The 26781-nt window shown below is 47.0% G+C and overlaps 1 protein-coding gene across 3 annotated transcripts in view; it reads right to left on the bottom strand.

Moving 5' to 3' along the window:
• Nucleotides 1-26781, bottom strand: part of STUM (stum, mechanosensory transduction mediator homolog) — a 48091-nt gene that overhangs the window by 3767 nt on the left and 17543 nt on the right. For 2 of the 3 annotated variants that reach the window (XM_030945403.1, XM_030945404.1), the window contains exons 2-3: nucleotides 11053-11232; nucleotides 702-1476 (exon numbers count right to left, since the gene is read on the bottom strand). In XM_030945403.1, the coding sequence (XP_030801263.1) occupies nucleotides 1436-1476; nucleotides 11053-11232 (221 nt within the window). In that variant the 3' untranslated portion in view covers nucleotides 702-1435. Of the gene's footprint in view, nucleotides 1-701; nucleotides 1649-11052; nucleotides 11233-26781 lie in introns of all 3 variants that reach the window. The other variant, XM_030945405.1, reaches the window with a different exon arrangement.

A 26781-nucleotide genomic window follows, 5' to 3' on the forward strand; every position in this document is an offset into this window, starting at 1 on the left:
CACCACAGCATGGCTAACTTGATGCTTAGGCAGTGTTTGGTGTTTGCACTTGACCCAGCCATTCTGGTTTGGCAAAGGTGAGGGGTAACCATTGCTCTGTGTCATTGCACATGCTGCAGCTGAGCAGGCAAGTGGCTTGGGTGGCTTCAGGGCCAGTTATAGACCTCAAAAAAAGAGTTGTCACTGATGACAGCAGGAGCTTGTGAAGGTGTTTTCCAGATGTGCTACAGATTCCCCATTTGCTGCTGGTTAGGATCCAATTTACTCCTTTTTTTCCCAGGTGGCAAATGGAGGAGCAGAGATGGTCTGTCTCACAGGAGATGCTGAAGCTCAGTTCTGTAACACCTATACAGCCCAGCAAGCCACAGAGCTGCAGATGCACAGCACAGGCCACTCCCTGAACCAGTCCCTTTGGTAGAAATGGACAAAGACACTTGAAATTGTTGAATGTTGTGAGCAGAAATCCTTTTGGCCATCGCTGTGGCAGTGCTACTCTTGAGAAGCTCATCCCCTGGCTTTAGTGCAGGTCCCAAATGGCTCTTGGCTTTTCACCACTGACCTGCTTGGTTGGTTTTCTCCAGCTGAGAAATGAAACCATGAAATCAGAGCCCCACCCCCTTTGGCCACAGGCCTTCCAACCACAACAGTTCCCAAGCACCTGTCTAGTACCAGGTGGAGATCCTGGAGTTTTGGATACTTACCTGGGCAAGCAGAGCTGGGATGCTGCTTCAGCCAGGAGCACTTGTTGTGCTCTGAGGGGATCCATTTCCAAAGCATGGAGACACTGCCAGCGAGTCCCTTCCAGGGGCAGGAAAGGTTCTTTGGCTCCCCCAGTATTGTTTTATACGAGAGGCTTTTGGCAGTACTTGCTGCCCTAGAGGCGAGGTGCTGCAGGACGCCAGTCCTGTGCTGGGAAAAGTGTCCCCTGGGCTGGTGGGAGCTCTGGTCCTTGCATGGTGGCAGCAGGTGGAAGCAGGGGATGGCCCCGGTCATGTCAGCGGTACAATAGGATTTACAGCAAGCACATTTCTCAAGACATCTGCAGGGACAGAGCTTCAGTGAACATCTTACATACACAGGCAGCAGAGAGGGCTGGGTTGGACCCTCCACTGCTGCAAAGCAGTCACGGAGGGACTCTTGGGGCAGGAAGGAAGGTACCACTGGTTTGTTTTTACATTCTGTACGTGTATCTATGAACAGCTCCTTGGCATTTGATGTTCACAACCAGCAAGCACAAAAAGGAGGCAAAACATCTTCAGCAACCTCCCCCTGGGAGCAGAAGGAAGGCAGGATCTCTCCCTCCCTTGGTTCAGCTGCCCGTCCAGGTGCCACCTTTGCCAAGGGCGTGTCCTTGTCCTGGCACCCTCGTCCTCCTGGTGGGCCGGGACCAGTCCAAGCCAAGCCGTGCTCGCCTCATCTCGGCTGCTCGGGGGCGTCAGTGCAAGTCTGCGCCGGCTGCTCTGCATCTCCGCTCCGCTGGACGGGCACGGGCAGACACAGGGAGACAAAACAAAGGGACAAGAAGAGAGACAAAGGGTAATGAAAAGGTCCATGGCCCACGGCTGCCAAAGGAAATCTCTTGCCGCGTTCTCTGACCACACTTGTCCCAGCCACTAGAGCTGCTGTGGGATCCCCTGCTCCTTGTAGCCTGTGAGGAGGGAGGGGAAGGGAACATGATTAGAGTTTGTAGGAAAGGCATTTTGTGCTGTTCTTGTGAGCCAGCAAAGGCTTCCTAAAGATAAGGAAAGCCCTGTATCTCTCTCGAGGAAGACACCAAGGCTATCCCCAAGACAACGTGATGAAGGAGAGAAAGTTAAAAGATACGGACTTTAGCTGGCCCACAGAATGACGTGGTTCCTTGTTCACCTATTGAGAACTTTGTTTCTTATGACCAGTGGGCAGTGAATGTTAAGTAAATGTAAATATCTTGAAAAACTATAAAAGCAACATGTTGCTATAATGAATCTCTCTTTTACACCTTTCTGATGGAGTGTTGGTTCTTTGCGCCGTGTTGCGCTTGATAATAACAGGAGTTATTTCCAAACGAGGACCCTGGGTGAGCCTGGTTTACCAGGAGTAGCAAAAACCACGTGGGAGAACAGGGGGCCACATTGTCCCTCGTGGCCAGGCTGCCCAGGGCAGCCCCCTGCCCTGCTTTAGCCAAGAGCTGCCTGGTGCTGCTCCTCCCTGGGCACAGCCATGTGGGTGCTGGCAGCCAGCCCTGCTGCTCTGGCACCTGCCTGCCACCAGCCTGGCACAGGCACCTCTGCTTGAAGGGATTGTAAGAGCACAGCAGGTAACAGTGGTCACCAATTCCAGCCCAACAACCTGAAGTTTTTATGGAGTGTGTTTTCCTGCGGTGCAGGGGAAATGGATGTCCTTGTATCCTGCTCCGGAGACACAGCTGTTCCCAAGCACTGCCCTGGTAGGTCATGCATCCTACACACATCTCTCCTTGGGATCTACTTGAGTTTGAACCTCATCCTCCCAGAGCACTGGCGGGTAGGAGGAGGTTGGTTTCCTCTGTAAGAGCCTGAATGAGGGATGTGGGGCTCCAGGGGCTCTCCAAAATGCAGTTTATTCCATCCAAGAGGTTACAGCAGCCCAGGGAGGTGGGTGACAGAGCTGTGCCCACAGCTGTCAGCTCCAGCTGCAGGCCTGGAGACCCTGAGTTTAGGTTACAGTGCATTATAGACTTTCCTTTGCTGAGCACCTTAATACAGTAGAACCAATCTATACCTTAACTTTTATCTATAGCCTATCATAACTACTGTAATTACCATATTCATGTTACTGTTCTCCAATCACTCAAAGTTAGTACATTACAGTTTAAGCTAGAAGTTGTTTTTCAGTTTTCTTGCAGTGGAAAATTCTGAGACCTTTTTTCTACTTGCAACATTTGCTGACTTGTTTGCCTGTGCTCTCTTTCTGCTTGGTAAAAACATCTTCTTTTTGGAGGTGGGTTTATCCTTTGCTGTAAGCCATAAAAACCCCTTCCAACTAACACACCCTTTGCCTCCTTGGTTATCCAGTAAGACTGGCTCAGCAATTCTTTTCTTCTATATCAAAACTTGCTTCCATCTCTATTCCTTCTTCAGATTCTACATTCAAAAATCTTTCTGCCAAGCATACATATCTGTGAGACTTTCTTGTCAAACTTTCATCCTTCCCAACGTTCCTCTATCCATCTTTGTGTTCCTCTGCTGGCTTTTGCTGACAGCACTTCCCAACAGCAACCAATGTGTGCTGCAGTTTGCACAGGGGAGCAAACACCTCTTGGAAGAGGGCAGTGCCTTGACTCACAGGCTGAAGTGTCAAACACAGATCTTGGGATGCCTCTAATGATTTCCTCACTGCCTGGTTCTGTACTTGCTTTGCTCCAGCCCAGCAGAATTACAGGTGCTTTTCTTAGGGCACAGCAGCCATCCAGTGTGCCTGGAGGAAACTGATCTTTTCAGCAGCAAAACCAAGGAAACTGCCAGGATCCCTGTTCCTTCATGCCCTTTCCTCTTCCTGTGGCCATGAGGTTTGATGCACTTCCCAACCAAGACAGCAAACACCTTGTGTGACAGCCACAGGGATGTTCCAAGGGCTCAAGCAGCCTGTCCTGCTGCTTGTCACAGCTCCTTGGGCTCCTGGGGCCCCTGATTATTCACTGTCCTGCACACAGTTGTTGCAGGCAGGCTGCAAATCCCACAGGAGACAGCTTCATCCCCTGGCAGGGCTAGGGCAGGGAAGGGCAATAGGAGAGCACCTGCAGCTCCTGTGCTGGTACAGGATGAGGAGAAAAACACTGGATTTTTTAATGCTTTCCTAAACAGTTGCAATGACTGCACCAGAAGCTTTCCCCACTTTCCTTTCAAGAGAAGCTTGTTATTCTGACTTTATCAATGCAAAAAATCTGATTAAAGAAGCCAACTGCCCTTACTTGCAGTACCTGCCACAGTGAGCACCTTTCAACTAAAAAACTTTTTTAAATCTGGAGGGTTTTTTTTCCTTAGCTTAAGGAACGTAAGTAGCCTGTCATTTTTATATTTTGAATTTCAAAGTAGTCTGAAATTTTATATCTCAGAAGAATGCTTAACTTTTCAAACACTTTTCCATTTGTGCTTTGTAATATTCTTTCTAACCCTTACATTAGGCTTTTATAAGTCCCTTACAAAAACTGAACATAAAATACCAGCAGGTGCCAGAACCCCTATCTTTAAAGGACTTTTTGCTGAACTAAGAATTGACTCCAGGGAATGAACTTTGCTGTACTTTGGAAAAAACCCACACATTCGCCCAGGTTTGACAGCCTGGACCTCCTGATGCTAAACAAGCACAAGGGACAGAATAATGACACTTAACTGGATTTCTGCCTATTGTGTGCAGCTGAACAGAAAGACTCTCATCTCTTTCAAACAGCTTTTTCTAGGGGGCATGTGAAAGTGATGATTTCACATGCATTCATGTTTTAAGTGTGAGTCAGCTCTGAAGGCAAGGTGAGCTGGCTGGAAATTTGTCATTTGGGCTTGTCTGTGGCATTGGTTTAATTTGTTTAGGGAGCAGAGTTAAAAAAACCAAACAACCAACCCTATGGCCAGAAAGGTGGGGCCTGCCTTAAATCTTTAGCTAAAGTAAGAGTAACTTACTTGTACAGCCATGCCTTTTATTGAGATATAAGGAAATTAAGATTGAGAAATCCTTTCAGTCTGGCTGTCACTGTTGAAACTGGGTGGAAGGAAGTGACAGTGGCCAAGCCTGTCTCTTTACATGACCATAAGCCAAAAAAAATGACCTGTCCTATGCTAAACTTGTTTATTACAATACTTCAGCCTTAACTTATCAAATAGTTTATATGTGAAAATAGTTATTGCATTTCTTGCATAGGACTAGCTGTTCTGTATGAAGCAGCTTTACATTAATGTGCCTGCACAAAAACTGAGGTGCAATTCTGTAGAACAGACAGCTCTGGGTTCAGGATTAAGTGGGCCTGTGCACAAAGTCACTGATTTAATCAAGTTTACTTGAAATTGCACTTCTCCTGTAAAGCACTGCATGTAAGATTGAGGCAAAAGGAACCCAGTCTGTGCACAGGCTGTCCTTCTGGGACTGGGTTCATGCAGAGGGTGCCTTCAGGGTGCTCTCCATACTGAAACTGGTTCCTGCTCTGCTCCAAGGGCACTCTTGGGGCATCCCCAGGGGCAGTTCAATGCTGTGTGAGGATTTCCAGCATCCCTGGGGCTGCCCAGCCACAGGACAGACACAGACACAGTGGACACACACATGTAAAGGCACATGGCTGCACTTGGGCTGGGAGTGGGCAGCACTGGCCAAAGTGAATTCCAGGTGTCCTGCCCCGACCAATGCTCGCTGCTCTCCATGGGAAACTGCCTCAGAGCGTGAGGAGGAGGAGGAGGAAGAACAGAAACAAACTTACCTTGTGAGACTTTGATGGTGAACAAAAGGAGGCAAAGGAACATGAAAGAAAGAGAGAGGGAGAAATGTAACTGTAGACGAGATATCTGAAACACATGGAGAACCAGAAGAGAATGAACAAACTGAGGCTGCAGAGTAAACAGAGAACAGCTGCTCTACCCTCAGACATTCACACCAGGGCTAAACATTTCTTTTAATCCTTGTACTTGAAGTGGATCATTTCATTTGGGACTCTTGTTTAAAGAAGACAGAGGAATCCTCATCTGCTTTTCCAGCCCCAGGCAGAACAGGCTGGATGGGCTAACACCTCTGAGCAATGCTCCCAGAAACTCTCTCCTCTGTGCCATTGGCATTTCATGGGTTTGACTGAAGGGGAGCCACTGAAGGAAGGCATCAAACAAGACATCACAGTGTACCAAAAGGTTCATGGCATACCATTCACAGTCCCAGAGTTGGGAAAACTACATCTGAAGAGTTTTTGGCAGCTTCCCTGCTCAGTTTTCTTGTGCCCACAGGTAGCTCACAACCACAGCATGCCTCAGCCTGTCTGGGTGCTGCAAACACTGGGGCTATTTAACATTCCTACAATGTTTTAAGAACTTCCCCCACCACTGCATTTGGTAAGAAACTGCAAAAAAGGTATTTTAACTACTCCCCTCAGGCCTAGTTTGGGGGACAGCTCTTTTTAGATTTTTTTTTTTAAGCGTAGTAAGTCCAAGCAGGCAACATGTCCTTGGATTTTCTTCATCTCATGAAGGGTTACTGTTTGGTTTGGGCCTCCTGTTCCCGTTTCCTTGCCAGGAGAGCAGTGCTACCTGCCCCAGCAGGGGCCCTGCAGAGCAGAGAGGCTCAGTGATGCTTTCCCTTGGAGCCTGAGTATACAGCGACTGTGCAATCATCTGCTGCTGCTTCTGGCAGGGCCTGAACAGAGTCATTAGCAAAGGAGTGATGAGGATAGCATGATTACAGGTGAGTTCTCAGTGCTGGCTGGCAATCAGCCCCGAGAGTCAGCCGAAGTCTCCATCCAGTGAACCTGGAGCGATGGTGCGGCCAAGCACATCATTCATTCAGAGCTGAGAGCTGAGGGAGGGCTCCCTTCAGAAACCAGGGCTCCCTTCAGAAACCAGGGCTTCCTTCAGAAACCAGCCTTGACTTCTTAGCTGCATCCAGCAGAGGCAAAACAATGCCTGGACAAACAATCCCTGACTTGTGTCCCCTGTGCCATGTCGGTGTGACATTACCATGTTATTTCTCTGGCGTTTCTGTCAAGAAATGGCACACAGCCTTTTATACCAGCTCTGAGCAGGCAGGGACTTCCTGGAAAGTTCATTCTGCACAGTGGGCTGATGAAGGTGTGGGCTGGGGACAAGGTGTGCCTGTAGCCAAGGGAGCTGTGCCTGGAAAGCCTTAGGAGGTTGTTTTGCAGTTGGCTTTGGCCAGCTCATTAGCTGTGGTTTGCCTCAGCTCTGTGCACCGTCCCCGCAGAGCTGGCGAGGGGCTCCAGGAGAGCACGCTGCAGCAGCGCTGCCCAGCCCTTTTCTGGCAGAAGAATTAAGTGCTCCCTAGTTCTACCTTTGCCTTCAGAGAGCAGGTACAGCAGAGGACAGCTCCCAAAGCCATCTGGCTGCCTAAAGAAGATATCTCTGGTGTCCAGCGGGGCCAGCTGGCAGTTCATTTAAATTAGCAGAGAAAGTGCCCTGTGCTGTGGTGCTGCCAAAAGTAATTAAGTGTGACAGCAAAACTGCATTCAGTTTATCTTCATTCTGGGATATTATCCTGATAAAGGGCATCCTAGAGGAGATGAGGGTTGGACAGGACCCCCAGGTCAGTCAGTCTCTTGCTGTGTCCCACCCTGTCCCTGACAGACGTGGGTCTACCCACTCTTGGAGTCTTACAGGGACAGAGAGAGCAGACTCTGCCATGCCACCTCTGCAGCATTTTGACCTTACTGGAGGAAAAACGTGCTCTAATTTCCACACAGATCCTTCCTGGTGTTATTCAAGTCTGTCTTGGGCTGAACTGCTGCCCTCTCACATTTACTAGCCCACTGAACACCATCATCAGCATGCCTCCTGTCTTACTGGACTCTCCAGGTTTTCCACTTGAAGTACAGCCTCCAAAGCTGGCCACAAGCCTCACCACAGCTTAATGCATGCAGAGAAAGGTGATGGGATCAGTGAAAGCCCTACAAGCCCTGCTCCCCCCTGCCTGTGTGGTGTTCATTCCTTCTACAGCAATGTGCTGCTGGTGACTCACTGCAGCCACCACGTCCTTCCCTGAAAAACAAGTTGTTCCCTAGTGTGTATTTATGCAGTTGATTAGTCCTTCTGAAGAGTCCTGGGCTTGTCCCCACTGAGTTGCACTCTCTGTTTCCAGACCATTTCTTTGGTTGGCCTGGATTGGGGCACTGCCCTCGCTGTGCCTGCCAGGTGTGGCTGGGGAGCCTCTTCTCCAGCCCATCCTCAAGCCACAAATGGAAATGCTGAGGAGAGCTGCATTCAGGAAGGACCTTTCAACACAACTCTCTGTATCTCTTCCCAGGTCAGGAAAATCCATTTAGAGGAAAGTCCTCAAGTGCATTTTCACGCCAGCCACGTCCCCCTGGCTCGCTGGTAGGAACACTGTGTGAGACAGGGTCAGCAGCTGAAGGTTAGGAAGGATGGCTGACTGCTGCCACCTCACACAAAATTAATTCCTCTGCCATCCAAGGGAATCCAGCCAGTCTGACACAGCTCGCTCTGGACAGACCCACGGTGACTTTGTGGGGGTGATTTTTATTTTCTAAATGCCTGCGAGTCACTTACTTGATTACTTCTTCCAGGAACTGAAGCATACCTGATTGGACTGCAATTCTTCTCCTTTTTCCCTCATTAAGGACAGTATGCCATTATCCTCAGAGCAGACTCCCCCTTTCCATGCCTGGGAAATAGCACTAGAAGATGAAAAGCTGGAAGGAGCTGTTCAAAAGGCAGGTGGATGTGGCATTTGGGGAACATGGCTCAGTGGTGGACACAATGGTGATGGCTTAAGACTTGGACTCAATGATTTTGGAGGTTTTTTCCAACCTCAGTGATTTCATGGTTCTGTGGTTCTAACTCCCTCCCAAGTCTCTACCAGCTAACAGAGAGGCAGGCCCAGGGACAGGGAGCAAGGTGATTATCCCTTAGGGAAAGCCTGAGCAGAGTTCCTGGCCCTCAGCTGCTTCCCACCCTCCTCCCTGCTGCTAACCCTCACCAGCTTAGACAGGACCTGCTGTGTCCTGCCTCTAGCCCACCCAAATATCCTGGCACCCTCACAGGGACACATGGGATCAATAATTTCAAGGCAAGGGGACTTGAGGTGGGCAGTGGTTTCACACCTTTTTAACTATTTCCCATCTGCACCCAGATTCAAGTTGCAGTGGTGTATAGTTTCTGTTCAGTGCATCCAATGGTTTGCATGCAAACAAAACCCAACCAAAGCAAACTGGCAGTGTTCTTAAATGAAATGTCTTATTCCTTGCATTAGAAACATGGTTTCCTTCCTAAGTTATTATTTTTTCTTTCAAATATGATAACAAGAACCAACCACTTTGGGTCTGACAGGACTGTTTGATACAGGTAAGAGCAACCAGTCACTTCATTCTTTGTTTCAATTAAGGTTTTTCTTTTCTTCTCTTCTCCATCAACCCAGAGCTGCTGCATTTAGCCACTACTTTCTCTGCATGGCAAGTAAACTTAAAAGCAGCTATTTAATGAGATGGCAAGAAACTGCCAAGGGCTGCTGCTGGTAAAACAAAAGACATGTTGACTCCTCTTGCCATTCTCTACTGGCACCAGAGGGATGAAATACTGCTGCTGTGCTTGGGCACCTCTTGTCCTGAGCATTGCCACCACAAGTTGCAATGACCTGAGCCACCACAAGTTGCTCATCCATCCTCTGCCTCCCAAACTGGTGGAATCCAGCCAGGTGTGGGGAGGAGTGCTTTGGAGATACTTCCAAGCTGTTTGGTTTTCCCCAACAGTGAAACTGGGGAAGACTCTCCCAGTAAGACCCTCCTAAGCACCAACCCCTCTAGCTGGAGAGCAGGGCTTTGGAGTAAAGCAAGGCACAGTTTCAGTGGTGGTTCTTTGTCAGGACAGATGTTTTCCTGGCTCTCTCCACACCTGCAGAGTGGAGTCCTGCCAGACAGAACAGGGGCTGCCCCACAGAGGAAGAACACACGAGTTGATGGTTATGAACTTATGGCACTACACACAAATCTGGCAGATTCTTGAAGACACATCACACGTACACCAATTCACCATTTAGCCTCAGAAATTACCTGCTCTGCAGGTACATCTGGGAGGAAACGTGGCAGGTGGTTTGCAGGGTAAAACAAAGAGTAGTACTGCCTTCATCCTGAGGAAAGCTTTTGCTTTGCACATGTTCAGGTTTTTAGTATCCATAATTTGCTCTACATGGGGACTGCCTTAACTGAAGCTGGCTCAGAAATTAGCAGGTGGTTTGGTGAGAGGCTTTAACCCCTGGGTTTGGCAACTGAAAATGTGCACTGGTTTTCTGCCTTTTTTTTTTAAATTCCAATTTCATCCATTTTGTCTTTGGGAAGGTTTCTGGCAACTTCCCAGGATCCTCTCTCTGCCTCTGTCATGCAGCCACAGATGTCATCAGAAGAGATGACAAAGTGGAGCCTCTTCAAAGCAAAACACAAAAGCTGCTGATAAGATGGTCTCTGGGAGAAGGGCTTGCTTTGGGAACTGCCAGTCCTGTCAGCCTGAAACGTCTCAGACCTGTTTGGTTTGAGGGCTTGCCCATCAGCCTCTGGAATGGGAGTGGGGTCTTGCAGATGCCACCAGCACCCTGAGCTCTGTGCCGCTTCTGGCTTTGGAGGTGAGATGAGGCTGTCACCTCCATCCTCTGCACCAGGATACAGGAGAAATGACACAAGTTTCACACCAGTGAAAACCTCTACCAGATGAGAGTTACAGAGCCTGTCTTCTGGATTGGTAGTATCTACTAACTGGTGGCTTCAATTATGAACATTTGAAAAAGGATTCTTCTTTCCTTAAACTAATGTTTTAGTCAACTCAAAGGGCGTATGGGATGTCGTTCTAGGAGCAGCAAAACACTTCTGGCTCAGCCTAAGAACTTGGTCTGAAACATGAAAAAATACTCCAAAACAATGGGTAAATGTATCCTGGGGAGGAAGAGGAAGGTGAGAGTCACCAGAGCTTTTCTGTGACAGCTGGCCCTGGGAACAGAACTGGCCTAGCAAGGGCTCACTAACCACAGATTTGCAACCAGAGTCACAAGAGAGAAAGAGATTTCTTGTTCAAATGGCTGTGACCAGGGCAGAAGGGGCTCCAGACAGCAGAGTTCACAGCGCTCCCCCTTCCTGCACATTTAATTTCATACAGGGAACTTCCTGACCCATGTGGTGGGATGGGAGACTCTCCTAGTTATGTCACAGGGCCCATTCCCACTACCTCCCAGCAACTTCTCTGCCTACTGCATTTCTCATGGACTTGCAGAGCCCATCCCATGGCTCTTCCTCCCTGCAGTGCAGCCTGGTGGCTTGCAGGGCCATTATCTGGGACACAGCACCATTGCCACAGAGAGGAGCGCTCAGGAGGGCGAGTCCACTGCACTTACTTGCCAGGATGACCATGTCCATGCCCCAGAATATGCTCATGATCCAGCCCACCATGACGATGGCCGTGAGGATCTGGATGAGGGCGGCGGCGATGTTGAGCCAGAAGACGCAGCACCGGTGCCGGTCGGGGAGGTCGGTGCGGGCCCCGCAGAGCACGGTGAAGGCCGACACGAACGTGCCTGGGGACACACAGCAGCACAGCAGCCCTGAGAGAGAGCCAGGCAGAGGCAGCACCCCTGAGAGCCAGGCAGAACCCCTGAGAGAGAGCCAGGTGCACCTCCTGCCCTCACATCTCCGTCCTCCCCTCAGAGCGCCTCGCTTCCCGCTCTCGGAGAGCAGGGTGGGAAAAGCACTCCTTGGGCACAGCAAAAATCATCATCTCCCCCGACAAAGGGAAATTGTTGATGTCTGACTGCAAGGCTTTGTGTGAAAAATGGGTGTTTTATGGTTGGCTTTTCGCAAATACTGAAATGAATACAGCAAAAGACAAACCAAACCAGTGGACGCTACCAGCAGGGCCCTGCCCACTTCTCCCATTTCCCAGGGGTTTCTAAATGTTTCATTTTTACACTTCACAATAACAAAGAACAAATTTGTTTTTTTAAAGGGCAGGGAAGTGAACAAAATGCAGACTCAAATGAGAGTGGGAAAGCTGTCCCCAGGGGCTGGGGCTGCCGGGGAGCTCCAACCCTGCAATGGCACAGGGAGGAGAGACGTGTTCCCCCAGCCTCTCACCCCTAGAACCACCCAGAGAGCAGATGTGGGCAGCAGGAACCCTTCATCCCCTTCAGCCCTGCTCAGGCTGGCTCCAGCAGACACACACACACACACACACACACACACACAAAAGGAGTGGCATTGCATTTTTGAACAATTTTTGCACACCCAGTCACAGGCTGGTACCTGAGGGCATGTTTTAACCAAGCAGAAGTAGCTAAACTTCTTAAAGTGCTGGAGCCAGGGGTCCTGGTGTGGCAGCCCTTGGCTCTGCTTGAGACCAGCTTACAAATCTCCAAATTTCCCAAAATGTTTCAGATGAAGGATCTTCTTGATGTATGAAAATTAAAGCTGAAGAAAAAACCCAAAAACCTACACCTCAGCAGCCTTTCACAAAGATTCTTCCTAAATTTATACTCTTGGACAAGGCAGATTTTTTACTTTTAGCTGCTATGTTGTGCTGCTCATGGTTGGCTGACACTCACAGCTCAGGGAAGCCTAGTCTGTCCAACAGCAAACATGAAGAAATACACACTATGGGTAAGGAGTAGAAGAAGCAGTTCCTGGCTCCTCTAAAATATGAGCTGTTGGCCAGGAGGTTCAGGCACCTTTTCTAATTATGGATTTCAACACCTCTTAGCATTATGAATTGTCTCTGCGTTTTTCCAAAATAAATACAGCATTGCTAAAGTGAGTACCAAGGTGCAATGTTGATTGTACTGGATAACACAGTTCTGTGAAGTGCCTTCTTTCATGAGTATCTTGAATTAAAATGATGGTTTCTACAAAACTGCCTTTTTCCCCACTTAAAGGATAGAAGCCTGCAAACAGCCTGTAAGATGTGAATGAATGAGCACATTTCAGTGCTCATGAGTGCCTTGTTGAACTCAGGGAAGGTGGGAGTCCCTTGGTTGGACTGAAAACAGGGACAAAACACTCAGTTTATGCCCTTGTAGTAAATCTTATCAGACCAAGAGAGCAGAACCATCTGGTTAGAAGCAAAATACCATTTTGTCCTGCACTGCCAGGGAGGTGGAAGAGAGAATCTCTTTCTTTGCTGCCTCTTCCTTAGTGGGTCACAAGGATAACAGGCAGCTGAGATGCCAAAATGCTGGGGAAGGCTGGCTACAGCCTATTTTTAATCCTGCCATCCTCTGCAACCTTCAATTCCAGTGTTTTCCTAACACTCCACCAGTTCCTAAAACCCTGCTTGTCTTCATGCCGCTGGCTGGATCTGATTTCTTATTTCACCTCCTCCTTGTAGCCTCTGCCAGAGCTGGGCATGGAGCAGGCATGGAGGGGAGTGAGGGATGCTGCTGGGGCAGGGGGAACACAGCCCTGCAGCACAGCATCACTGCCAGGGACAAGGGCAGCATGAGAACCACCCCGGGCTTCCTCCAGCAGGGTTTCATCCCCAAATCCACAAAAACAGAAGGCTCTGCAGAGAGGAAAGTCATTATAATCCCAAAGGATGTTGTGTGAGTCTCCCAATAACTGTCTTATGCTCTGTGGCATTGTCTTCCATGTCTCTTGTGTCCCCTGTGTGGGATTATGTGACATCTCTGCCCTGCTTCACCCACCTTTTTTTTTCCTTTATAGTTTATCAAAGCAGAAGGAAGCCTGGAATATTTCCCTCCTGCTTCCTACAAGTGTTGTCTTCAAAATTACACCACAGCACTCTCTGAGATTAAATATGGATTGAGGCAAGATCAGAGGCTGGGTGTTTATGTTTTCCCATCAGGATGCAAAATCTTGCCAAATGGAAATGCCTGTCTCTTTTAAAATGAAAATCTTCCCCTCTTGCCTAACCTTTAACTCTTCCAAGATGTGTTACAAAGAAAGGTCAAAAATGAGCAATAATTCTTAAACTCCAGCTTCAAATCCTTCCAGTGAAGCTTTTAAGATATTTAGAGCAAGGTGCTGAATTAGCCAATTAATGCCCTAAATACCACAGTGACTAAGCTAAAGTCTAGTCCCACTCAGAAAGGAATAAAGCTAACAAAGCATTTAAGTGTCCTCCTCTGGACTGGGAATAGATACAGAAACTGGGATTAAAATCTCCTGAACCTTGACTTCTGATTCCTCTCCAGGCCACTTTCCTACTCACAGGAGCCAATTCATTTTTCCAATGTCAGTGCATTTTCTTTATTACTTATGATGAGCCAATCTTTGGGAGCTTGCTGGCATTTTTGAACACAAGACTTTCGGCTGTGCCAGCAGGCATAGGATGGAAGCATTTTCCCCCTACTCCACACATGGTTGAGAATGTGAAGCAGGAGTAAGAGTCTTAAATGCTTTTGCCAAAGCAGATGTTTTCCCCTTAGTGGTTATACACTGCCAGATATGGAATTATTTGCATCTGGAAAGGGAGAGGTGGAGAGGAGGAGGAGGAAGGCAAGCAAGCTCTATCTGCCTCAGAGCTGGGGCACTGAACCATTTCCCTCCCTGACCATTCAAACACTTGAATCCCTACAGCCTGGAAATCCTAAACCTGGAATGCCAGCTGCTGGGGTGATATTGGCCAAATAAATCAGAAGTCCAAAATGGTCTGAGGTTTGTGAGTGCAGCCAGCAATCACAAACCAGTAACTCCACAAGCAGATGCAAACTGAACACCCATGCAGTTATGCCAGCATAACATAAGTAAATTATAGCAAGCATTTCTTCCATCTTCCCAATGGAAAAAACACCCAAACTGCAATGAGATCTGGGATTATTCTAAATCATGAATTAATACAGCCTCTTTGGGGACGCAGGGGAGGTGATGGTGCAATGAAATCTGGGATTATTCAGATCATGAATTAATACAGCCTCTTTGGGGACACAGGGGAGGTGATGGAGATGTCCTGGCCTGTTTTTAATGAGTTTGTTTGTTCAGCCCCTTGCAATCACCTGGCTGAACTGTTCACCTGAAGGCAGCAAGGACCAGGGGCAGAGGGCTGGGGGGGAGCTGGGGATTGCTCTTCTGGAGCAGCTGGAAGGCAGAGGGTGAAGGCACCATGTGCAGCAAGGCTGTGAGAGGCTGTGACACTGATCCTGCTCTTCAAACTCATCTCACTTGGGGCAGTGTCAGCCAGCTGGGGCACCCACATGGTGCTGGGATAGAAGAAGAGCCCCTGGGAGCCTCTGCTTGCTTTGGCTGTCAGCACAATTGGGGTATTTTTAGACTACACCAGCCTGCTGCTTGTTTCCAGCAGTTTAACCCAATGAACACGAAAGGGATGTGTTATCTGCAGAACAACACAATTCAATGAAGGGGCAAAGGAGGGAGTTTTGCCCTTTCTCTCCTCTCTGGTCCATTGTCATGCAGGATAAAGTCCCCTCTCTGAAGTCTGCTGGTATCTTGGCAGCCACAGCCTTCCCAAGAGCATCACCTGCTGGTTCCTGGCCTCACAGCCTACAGAAAAATAGTATGAGAGGGATAGTTTGGGCTTTTCTCTTTTAGAGCAAAACCTCACACCCTGGAAAGGGATCCCCTGGTTTCCTGCTGTTTGAGTCATTCATCCAGGGTGGAGAAAGGCATGAGGTCAAGACCATGGCCTGTCCTGAGCAGTCTCCTCTGTGTTATCCCTGAGTGCAGAAGGGAATGTGTTATGGAATGCCTTAAGCTGCAGGAGAGAAGTTTTTCCTCTCCTGTTTTTACAAGAAAGCCTATCCTGGGCACTCCTGCAAGGGCTTTAGTCAGACAGAGTTTGGCACATTTCATGTGGAGCACCAGCTGTGATGGCACCTTCTCAGGAACATCAGAAGTGGGAGCCTGGTTGGAGCCAGAGGAAGATGGGACACTGATGACCACAGTGGAAGTGCAAGTAACTTGAGCATGCAGACAGCTTAGTGGGCTTCCCACTGACTGCCAGGAAGAGACTTCCCAGAACAAAACATCTCTGATGCAAGGAAATCACATCTGATGAGCTGGTACAGGTGGAGGAACAGCAGAAACCCAAATTACTGCAATCAGGGGCTGCAGGTGGAGATGATGATGGTGATTTGATGATGATCCCCCCCTACCCTACAAAAGCCTGGGAGCCAGGGAGGGGGGTGGGAGTATTTTTTCCTCAAGATTATTGAAGACATTCCCCTGTAGTGCTGGGAGTAAATAAGGCAGTGTTTTGGTGCCTCCTTTCCTGCTCCCAGAGAGGAAAACCAGGGCCACGTCACGACTCAGGAGCAAAGCTGCAGGAAGCACACAGCTGGAGGTAAGTACAGGCAAAGTTGGGAACAAAACTGGAGGTGTCTGTGGGAGCAGGGCTGTTGGATCATCACAGGGAGATGTAATTAATGAGTGTGTGCTTTGTGGGGATGAGCTGTGCCTGTATTGTGTCAGGGGAGCGCTCTGTGTGGGGACACGTCTGCTGCGCGCCTTTCAGTTTTCTTAAGTAAAATGATTATTAGCTGTCATTAAACAGTGCTGGCAGGTTTGTGAGGCAGATGTTGTGGATGTGCTGAAAATTCATGAGATGTGCCGGCTCTTGCTGGTGTGAGTCAGAGGAAGCTGTGCAGGAATGGTTATAAGGACTGCACTCCTTGCCTTGGTATAACAGTGAATATGGTATCTATTGGCCAAGGCATTCTTGGCCCCCAGTGTCATGAACTTGTTTTTATACTCTAGTTAGAGCTGAAAAGAGTAATTTTGGGAGTGGAGGCTTATTGTAAATGCAGGCAACCCCAGCGAGGGGAGAGAATGATGCATCTGACTCCATGTTCTCAGAAGGCTAATTTATTACTTTATAATACTGTATTATATTAAAGAATACTATACTAAAGAATACAGAAAAAATACTTACACAACGCTAAAAAGATAATAATGAAAACTCATGACTCTTTCCAGAGTCCCAACACAGCTTGGCCCCAGTTGGCCAAAGAGTCAAAACAACTCCCAGCAGAATCCAATGAAACAATCACCTGTGGGTAAACAATCTCCAAACACATTCCACATGAGCACAACACAGGAGAAGCAAATGAGATAAGAATTATTTTTCCTTTTCTCTGAGGCTTCTCAGCTTCCCAGGAGAAAATCCTGGGCGAAGGGATTTTTCAGAGAATGTGAATGCCACACTTGGTCCCTCAGAATTAACAACCTGAATCCCACAGATTGAAATCTGCCAGGAGGGGACATGGATGATACCTTGGTGCAAATGCCAGGTCCCCTGGACAGCTGTGTGGGCAGGGACAGCAGGATCTCAAGGGTAGGAGAGGGAGAGGAGAACGGGAAGGAGGAGAGAGTGGAGGCAGCAAACGTGACAGAACCTAGATGTTGCCATGGAGAGCAGCTCATGAATTTTTCTTCCATGGCCTGCTATTAAAAATGTTTTGTTTAGCTTCTGCCAGCACATTGTTTTTATTTTCCCCTTCCATAGCTGAAGGACATCCAGAGGGAATTTTTGGCTCCCTCCATTCCCTTTGGCCTCGCTGTGGACAAAAATATACAGTGACAAGGGAGAGCTGGTAATCCTTGTCTCCACAGGGTTTGTTCCAAGTTCTGAGCCTGCAGAAGGCAGGCTGTGTATGGCACGAGCTCTCTGCTTTCCCTACCCATGTAGAAAATGACCAGCACATCTCAAAGCACTGTGTGTCCATGACTGATCCCAGCTTTCCCAGCACCAGGCTGTAGCTCCAGCACTGAGCTCTGCATCTGTTTGTTATCAGGAGCTTTGTGTCATGTGGTCAGAGCACACTTGACAGTGTTTGTGTAGCTTCTACAGAAGGCAGCCCACGTGCAAGTAAGACAGCAGTGCCTTTGCATCAAAAATGAGATTTTTCTCGTATTTAATGCTCTAGGAAAAGTTAACTCTTCCAAAATGCAGGAGTTTTTAAACTAAAACTTCAAAACTTGACTGCAACAAGCTTTCACAGATTTCCAAGGCTAAAAATACACAGCAAAATCTTAAATTACATGGAGGGGGGCTGCATAAAGGTGAAGTGACTTACTAAAGCTTTAATTATACATGGACCCATCCAAATTATTTTTACTCTGCAGCACTGCAATGTTTTGAACACTTAAAAGCAGCCACCCATAAATAGTGAGATTGAAGTGCAGCTTGTTCCACTGCCAGACATTCCACAATCCTTGGGTGAAGTTTTCCAGTCCAGTCCTATGGTTTAATTCTGTTGACTTGATGCATAAAATTAAGGGCGTGCTTGAAGTATTTGAGACTGGAGAATTTCTGCTCAGCAGCAAATGCAAGGCCCCAAATGATCCATGGTGGTGGAGCAAACCTCAGAATTCTGCCAGGACTTGCTGAATTATCTTTGCATGTTGCACCTGCTTGATTCCCAGATTTTTAATTTTTTTTTCTCCTTCTGGATAAATGATGTGGTCCCAGAACCACCAATGGCATTCTGCATCATGTTTTACAACAGTGTGAGCCACTGTAGAGAACATGTGGCGTCCCAGAAGTGGGGGGAAGCGTTGCTACATGGACAGGAAAGAAACATAGGGAATGGGAAAGCTGTAAAGAGTAATACCTACCACCTACAGCCATGGAATAGGAATTGCTGGAGATAAGCTCATCAAAGTCCCTCAGAAGTGGATGACAGCTCATCTGCGTGTCAGACAGGGAATGAAGAGCCAGGGAGGCTGAAAGAGCTGCCACTGGTTTCACGTTGTGAAAACAGCTGAGGCACTGCAGCCTCGCTCCTGCTCAGTGCTTGCTTTTTTTCTTTACTAATGGAATGGAGGGAAGATTTTTAATTAATTTACATCCTTATTAAGTATGCCAGCATTCAGTGAAATAATGCAACTGGCTTCCAATTATAACAAACATAAAGGAGAACAAAAGGCTCGACTGCTGTTTACAGCACAGGGAGGTTTGCTGAGAGCTCATCTGACCCAAGTGGAATCATTCCTGCTGCTCTATAACTTTATCAGCAATTTAAAAGCTCTTTTTTTTTTTTTTTACGGAATCAGCTCTGCTGCTGGTTTCTCTCTGTCTGCTGCCATGCAGAACTTTCTGTATTTATATTTTCTACAATTAAACCAGGTACTTATCCCACCTTGTGTCCCCTTCTCCTGCTGGGAACAGCAGTGTGGATGCTCTGCCATGGCTCTCCTAGTCCCAGGCTGCTCTGCACCCACCCACTGCAGGAGCCTGGGATTTACAAGAGAGAGGACCCAAGGAGCCAGAAATAATCATCCACTAAACCATCTCTTATTTTTAAGACTCTCTTTAAGACTCTGCTCCTGTTCACAGAAATTAATTTTCTGTTTCCTTGGTGTACATCCAGAAACAAACCTCAAGCCATTCTGTTTTGTGCTGTTGATACAGAAATAATTTGAATCTGGCTTTTCACCCAAACTTGAAACCTCCTGTAAGAAAAGTTTTCTGATCCCTCCAGTTTCTAAAGTATGCTGGAAGTAAAAGCTGTGTTGTCACTGTCAGATTTTCTGAAAAATCCCTTTGCCAGGATTTCTTCTCCTGGGAAACTGAGAAACCTCAGAGAGAAATGAAGACAATAATTATCTGATTGCTTCTCCTGTGTTTTGCTGCTTTGGAATGTGGTCTGGAGATTGTTTATCCAGCAGGTGGTTGTTTGGTTGGTTTCATGTGAATTGTTTTGACTTAATGACCAATACCTGTCCAGCTGTGTTGGGACTCTGGAAGCAGTCACGAGTTTTCATGATCATTCTTTGTAACCTTCTGTCTGTATCCTTTCTCTGTTCTTTAGTATAGTTTAGTATTCTTTAGTATAGCATTATTTAATATAATATAATACCATAAAATAATAAATTAGCCTTCTAAGAACATGGAGTCAGATTCTCAACTCCTCCTTCATCCTGGGGACCCAGCAAATACCACACTGTGTAACAGCAGAAGGATAATGAGGAAAAGCCTCTGGATTCTTATGAGCTTTCACACAGGCTCTTGCCAATTATACAGTGATGAACTGAAATTTATTCTTAATTGTCTGTGCCATGGGAAGCTCTTTCTTGTCAGGCACAGAGCAGGAGGAGGGCAGGCAGAGGATGCTCCAGCTCCCACATGAGTTTAAGGCTGCTGGGTGAAGCCACACCAAAGGCTCACTCCTCTCCCTGCCCCTGCCCTCCTCAGGTTCATCAAGTGCCATCAGCACCATCTCAGGGAGCTCTCATGGAGCAGAGGGACAGCAGCAGGCCAGGGGCAGTGCAGGCTCTCTGCCCCCAGCCCCGCTGGCTGATCCAGCCCTGCAGCTCCAGGTGAGCTCTGCAGCTGCTCTGCCTCCTCTGTCCCTCTCATCAATGCCTCGAGATGAATTTAGCCCTTTGAAGCTCCCTAGGAGGATCTGCTCTGCTCGTGGAAGGATGGATTAACTACTTGCAAGATTCACTGAGCAGTGACTCTGAGCTTGCTGTGATACCCTGGAGCCCTTAACTGTGAAGACAAATCATGTTAATTAGGGACTAGCAAGGCACAAGACAGAATTAATCTTATTAGAAACTTAGATGGGGATGCAGAGCAATTAGGGGTTATTCTACTGAGCAAGGCAGCTGAAATGGCAGTGTAATAAATTGCATCAGCCTCCAAAATCACCTCACAGTACAAGCTATCTTTTAAGGACTAGAGGAATGTAAAACAAAACTGACATAAATGTTCAGAGATTTGCAGTGATAAGTGTGCAGGAGGTAACAAAAACATCCTTTGATCTTTTTTTCTTAATCCAGAAAACTCAGTGCACACATTTTTATGAGCCAAAGTGTCTCAAGCAGGGGCAAACAGGACATAAGAGAATTGCACTCTGTAGCTAAGTGGTGTGGTGCTGTACCCAGGAGTCTGGAATATGATTTGTGAGACCAGGACTCCATCCTGGATTTACAGCTGCTTGCTAAGTAATTCTGATGCTGTAACTTGATTCTTATAATGCCAAAGTAACATTATTAAGGTGTTAATTTAGAGAGTCTATCAGGAAATTTACTGTCTAGCCTGATGGGGATATATCCTTGTTGTTCTGTTCAGTGCTGCCATTAGTCAAATAGTGACCAAGTCTTGCTTTTAAAGGACACTTTTCGTAAAACCACTACTCTTAGAGGAAAGGTAAAGCAATTCACCTACTAAAGCCATTGCTGTTTTGCTGATGTACATAACATCCAATATATTTAGGAGATGGTGCTATACACTCTAAGTTTGGCTTTGGTACCTTCAGGTGATTCAGACACTTTACAAACAAAAATCTCATTTCACGGTCGTTTACTTGGCTGAGAATATCAAGATGTTTTGTCCTCTTCAGCAAAACCATTAGGGAGCATTTTCAACAATACCTGCAGCTTTTCTATCCCTTTTAACTGGAATTTCCCACATTACCATCCCTGACCAGCATGATGGCAATGATCACCCCTGACTGAACATGATGGGATCTGCAGAAGAGCAATGTGGGGTGAGGAGGACAAAGATCCATTCAGAGCAGAGCTGCAGCAACCCACAGCCTCCATGGTGAGGGTGCTGTAATTCCCCTGTGGACAAGCTCTGGAGTCTTCCACAGCCATTTTGGCTCCCCTTGGAAAGGCCCTATGCAGGCCAACAAAAGCAAATCTCTTCTGGCAGCATGGAAATGAGCTGTTGGTACCCTGTGCCTGACATCACCCCAGCCCAGGCTCCAGAAATAGTGCAAGCTGGAGTGACCCCTGACTCCACAGATTCTGTGGATATGAGCACCAGCCAAGACAAATGAATCTAGCCCAGATAGAACAGTTTTCTAAAAGGAAGATTTCTGATTAGGATGGAGGAAATGTGGATATTATGGAGGCTGGTGCATGTGTCAGCAGCAGCAGGTGTCCTGTGATGCTGTGGAGGAGGACCTGAGCAACCTGCTCTGCTTTAACCCACTTTAAGGAAGGACTAAGTGACCCCCAGAAGCCTCTTCCAGTCGCAGCTATTCCATGGTATTTCAGTAACTTTAACTACTCCACACAAAGCCTGGCTGATCTCTCTGGTTTCCTTTCCCCAGAGCTGTGTCCTTCTGCCACCACTTGTCTGACAGCCCTTGAACACAGGCCTCCTCTTGATTTCTCAATTTATTTTTGAAAAGCTGCTCTGGTTCTAAAATGTCAAGTGCAATTACTCTCAGAGCAATCAGAAAGCTTGCTTGTGAGTTGCTGATCACACCAAAACAGGTGAACCTCAAGATGTGCATGCTCCTGTCACACAGCTCAGGCAGCCTCTGTGGGGAGATGCAAATACTGCTTCCTGCAGAAGTGCTGTCCTTCTTGAGGAGAAATATGTACTTGGATAAAATCATCATTTCTGCAGGGACTAGTCCTCTTCTATGTGAGAGCAAAGCTAAAGGAAATGCTAGAGCTGAGCTGAGCAGGTCCCGAGCATAGCTGAGTACTTGTGTTCAAATGTTCAGGTTATCCACAAACACTTAATGCTTCTTGGCCATCTGGATGTGTCCAGCAAGGCCTGCAGAGGCACAGCCCTGCAAATGTGCTTGTGAGGTTTTTATATGTGGTCTTTTCACCTGAATTCCTTGTTCCTCCCATCACTTGGAGTTCTTGTGTTCCCAGTTTGCAGCAAATAGCACTTGATTTACACCTATTTGTGTCCAAGGACTGACTTTTCCCAAATACTTTCCAATATCTGCCAACTAGCTGCTGGTCAGCACTAGGTAAAAATGAATGTGTATTTTTTTTTTTAGATGTCACAAAGAACTGAGCTCCCAACATCACAAGAGAGCACAGAATGATTTTGAGTAAAACACAAAAAGTAATACCTCTATGTACAATGACTCAAGGACCTCATTTGCTGGAGGCTAGAGGAGATTTACATGGAGTGAGATGTACCAGGAAAAAAGGTTATACAGAGAAACTTGAAATTAATGTGGTTACATCCCACCTCTTCTTTTTTTTTTTTTTTTTTTTTATTTTAATTCTGACCTGAAACAGGTTACAATGAGGTTGGGCACAATGGTAACATGGTTCAACACTCCTATGCAGGACTGCTGGAAGCACTTCTCTCACTGTCAAAAGACTTTTAAATGTCCTTTCCAGAAGTCACACTGGGGGCAGCATTCCAACCACAACACCTGACACTGGCATTGCAATGCAAGACTTCTCAATCTGAACAAAGATGTTGTTTCTCTGCTTCTGTACATCCCCCAGTTTGGCTAACTGGAATTCACTCGGGTCAATTTTCCATTGTGTTTTCCGAGCAAGGCTGATTTTTGGGGGGTACCAGTCCTGCTGAGGAAAGGGAATTCACATTTGCCACTTGAGTGCCAGCCAGGGCCAGGCTTCAAGTGGTAAGCAGTGTTTGCACCCCACAGGACTCTCCCTGGGCCAAAGAGCTCTTTCTGCAGTTCCTGACTATCCCCAAAGCTCCTCCTTCCATATTTTCTTGGGAACTGGGTCCTGTGGCTCCCTGCAGCAGCTCAAAAAGCTTCATCACCTCCCAGTCACCAAGGACTGCCTTTTGCACCTTGCACGGCTCCCCCAGGTCAGGCCTCTGAACCAGAGGATGGCATTTCCTTGGAAAGAAGGAGTGGGCATAGAAAGAAAACACTTTCAAGAAGGCCAGGCACAGCTGAGGGACCATCCATCTAAGCTTTATTCATTCCTCTGTTGTTTTACTTTTCCTTCTGCCAAAAAATACTTCTGTATTGGACCCAGATTCATCCCTGACACAAATCCACTGACTGCCAGAGTTACACCAGGGATTAATTTGGCTCACGGGGCCTAACCTGATCTTGGCAGCAATTCTGAAGTGCAAACTGCAGAAAGACAGAACTTTTAAATAATAGTCACAGGCCATGGCAAACAGCATCCACCTGCTGCTCGGTGTGAGGTTGATAAATTCAAGCATGGCTAACATGGATAGCATGGATACATCCTTAAGCAGAATTAGATATTGCAGAAAATGGATTCTTTGTGCATACGTGTTCTTTCCTAACTTTTTAGCCAGTCTGTTGAGCTGTGTGAGGAGGAGGCTCTGCTCAGCAGATGGTGTTGCTCTCCTTGCTCCCCAGCTGGCTCCTGGTGATCATGGCAGGTTCTTTGGGCTTGCCTTGTGCCCAGCAGCTGTACAGCTGTGAGATTCCTTATCCAGCTCCTGGGACTGTCCAGCTGCAATGGCAACTGTGGTTTCAGCTCATTATCCCACCTGGACTCACTGTATCAGCATTCACACTACAACATCAATTCAGTTTATGGCACTGCACAGCTGAAGCTAAGGGGAGGTCTGCACTCTACCCCACTGTAGAAAAAGGTTTCTTACAAGTCTCCTACCTCAGCAGAGTTGTGTCAGTCATGCAGCTTCACTGGTCACTCCAGCTCCCCATACTGACTTCCTTCCTCCCTTGCTTTATCTTGGACATTGTGCAACATTTCCTAAATTTCCTTCTCTCACAAATGAGGTTTCTGTCCTCTCTGCTGGAACAGTTCTCACCAAGGTCTGCAGAGAGTGTGGAGGAGGGTCAGAACCTGTGCTCCACGTTTCTGTTCCTACCTCTGGCCTGCACCAGGGCTCTCTGGCATCTTGCCTTCTGCCTCCCTTCTGTCTCCAGCCATGTCCTCAGCATCTCTCACTCTCTGCTGCCATCCTTCTCTTCCTGTTTCACAGGGGCACTGACTCAGCCTCTGCAATTCCCTTCCCCATTCTCTGCTCCCTCCATATCCTGCCCCCTTTAAACTTCACCTGCACACAAGCCTTTGTGTGCCATCTCCATTTCTTTGCCAGTGAACTCTTGCATTTCTTTAGAACACTTCTCCCATATCCTGCCCACTCCTTGTGGTCTCTTGTCACCGTGATATTTTCTGAAAAATCCTCTTTGCCCAGGATTTTCTCCTGGGGAGCTGAGAAGCCTCAGAGAGGAATGAAAACAATAATTATCTGATTGCTGCTCCTGTGTTTGCTGCTTTGGAATGTGGCTTGGACATTGTTTACCAACAGGTGAATGTTTGGTTCCCTGTGAATTGTTTTTAATTAATGACCAATCACAGCCAGCTGCGTCAGACTGAGTCAGTCATGAGGTTTCATTATCATTCTTTTTAAGCCTTCTGTCTGTATCCTTTCTCTTTCTATAGTATAGTTTTAGTATAGCATTCTATAATATAATAATAAATCAGCCTTCTGAGAGCTTGGAGTCAGATTCTCATCTCTCCCCTCGTCCTAGGGACCCTCACAAACACCACAGTCTCTGATTGGACATCCTCACTTCTTAATGAAGATGGCAAAGTCAAACTCAATTTCTTTGCACAGTGAATGTTTCTTACTGATGACACCACCAACCACCTTTCCAACAGACTGGCTTGCAAGGAAGTAGAAAAGGAGGATAATTATGTTTTTAATTCCTCTTTCTCCTTTCCCCATGCAGTCAGGTTGCTCCAACTTCTATTTCATTTTCCCCTCTCTCATAAAATTCATTTTTTTCCCCTTCCTTATATTCACCTACTCTCCAGCCAGAGTTCCCTTTCACATGCCACATCAAATGCTTTTCCCTCTAAGGCTTGGCTTTCAGACCTGGTGAAAACCAGTCACTGTTTTCATTTACAGACATCCTGCAACACAAATGCCCTACCTTGAATTAGGGATTTGTCCTAGGTCCTGTGTGACACAAGGTAACTTCTGTAACAATTTATTTCTGTAGTTAACCCATGTCCCAGTCCATATTAGGAATCTAGAAAGGCTGCATCAGTTAAACCATTGCTGTGTCATTTTATTTTTATTTACATATATATGCTTTTCTTGCACATGTAGGTACCTGCAGTTCTGATCACCAAAAAGAGAGGCAGCAAAACTTTCTCCTGCCCAAAATTCAGTCATAGTGCTCCTTCCCACACCATTCCTCAAAGCATGGGCTCCTGTGTGCTCTGAAAGCGTGGACACTGATATGCTGCTACACACCTTGATGTTCTCCTCCTACTTAGGGATTCCTTATTCTTCTCTGCTAATCCCTACAGGTGATTGAACTGTATTTCTACAGTCATTATGACTTCCCACACTTAAGCATTAAATTACCTCATGCTTCTAGCTAAAATAATTCATTTTTCTTTTAATTTTAGTGATTAAAGGGGTGTAGCACTTTTTCTTCTCTCACATTTTACAAAATGAGATTTCTAGTACAGTAGTGTAGAAAAGCAGCAATCTGACATATCAGAGCTATTCTGCCATCTTTTATTGTGCCTTGTCTGCACTGAAAATAAAAGCATGTATTTTTAGCTGTTCAACACGGAACAATCTGATAGCAGAGGCCTGTTATTGCCATTCAAAGGTGCATTTGTTCAACCAGACGCGCTCGTGAAAAATTATCTTAAATTTTACGATTAGTATTTTTCAGAGAAAAGTGTCTGTCCCATGAAAAAAATCCAAAGACACTGTTGCACTAAGACCACATCACAGAGCAGCTGCATCTTACTCCCTTTCTTGGAGGTGGATTGGAGCAGCAGCAGCAGCACTCTGGGACATCAGTCATGCGCAGCAAACCACACCTCTCCATCCCAGACACAGGGAAGGGATTAACACACTGCAACACACTGAGCAGAAGGGTTTCCTGTAGGATCTCACATCCTTAGTGATCCTTACGCTGTGCACTACAAATGGAACCGCCGCCCTACAGCAGCTCCTTGTAGGGAAATCTGCGACAAGCTGGTTCACAGGACAGCAGGGGAGAAGGGAAGCTGAAGTTCAAAATGCACGGATCAGACTCCTGAATGAGAAGTTGCTAAGGGCTATGCAGACCATTAGCTCTCACCCAGAAAATGCTCCTCATGTAGAAAAGGAACTTCAGCGCATGGTAAAAGCACTGGGTGCTTTTATTGGGCAAAATTGTGGTCATTGGTGGGCCTGGGGTGCAGGTGGAGCAGATCAGCCTAAATGTGTCATTCATGAAACCACGGGGAGCTCAAGGCTGCAGTGCTCCCCTGGAAGCTCCTCCTGTGCTCCCCTGCAAGAAACTAGAACTTTTTAGTTCTTTTTAGAACTAAAGGACTTTTTAGAAATCTTTGCATTCACCTTTGCAATTAGCTCTGTACTCTTCTCAGCCATGGCATCTCACAGAAAGCACAACCAGCTTTGGGGTGGGAAGAGGACTGGATGGAGTGAAAAT

This window comes from Camarhynchus parvulus, chromosome 3, assembly GCF_901933205.1.
Source record: "Camarhynchus parvulus chromosome 3, STF_HiC, whole genome shotgun sequence".
Classification (NCBI taxonomy): Eukaryota; Metazoa; Chordata; class Aves; order Passeriformes; family Thraupidae; genus Camarhynchus; species Camarhynchus parvulus.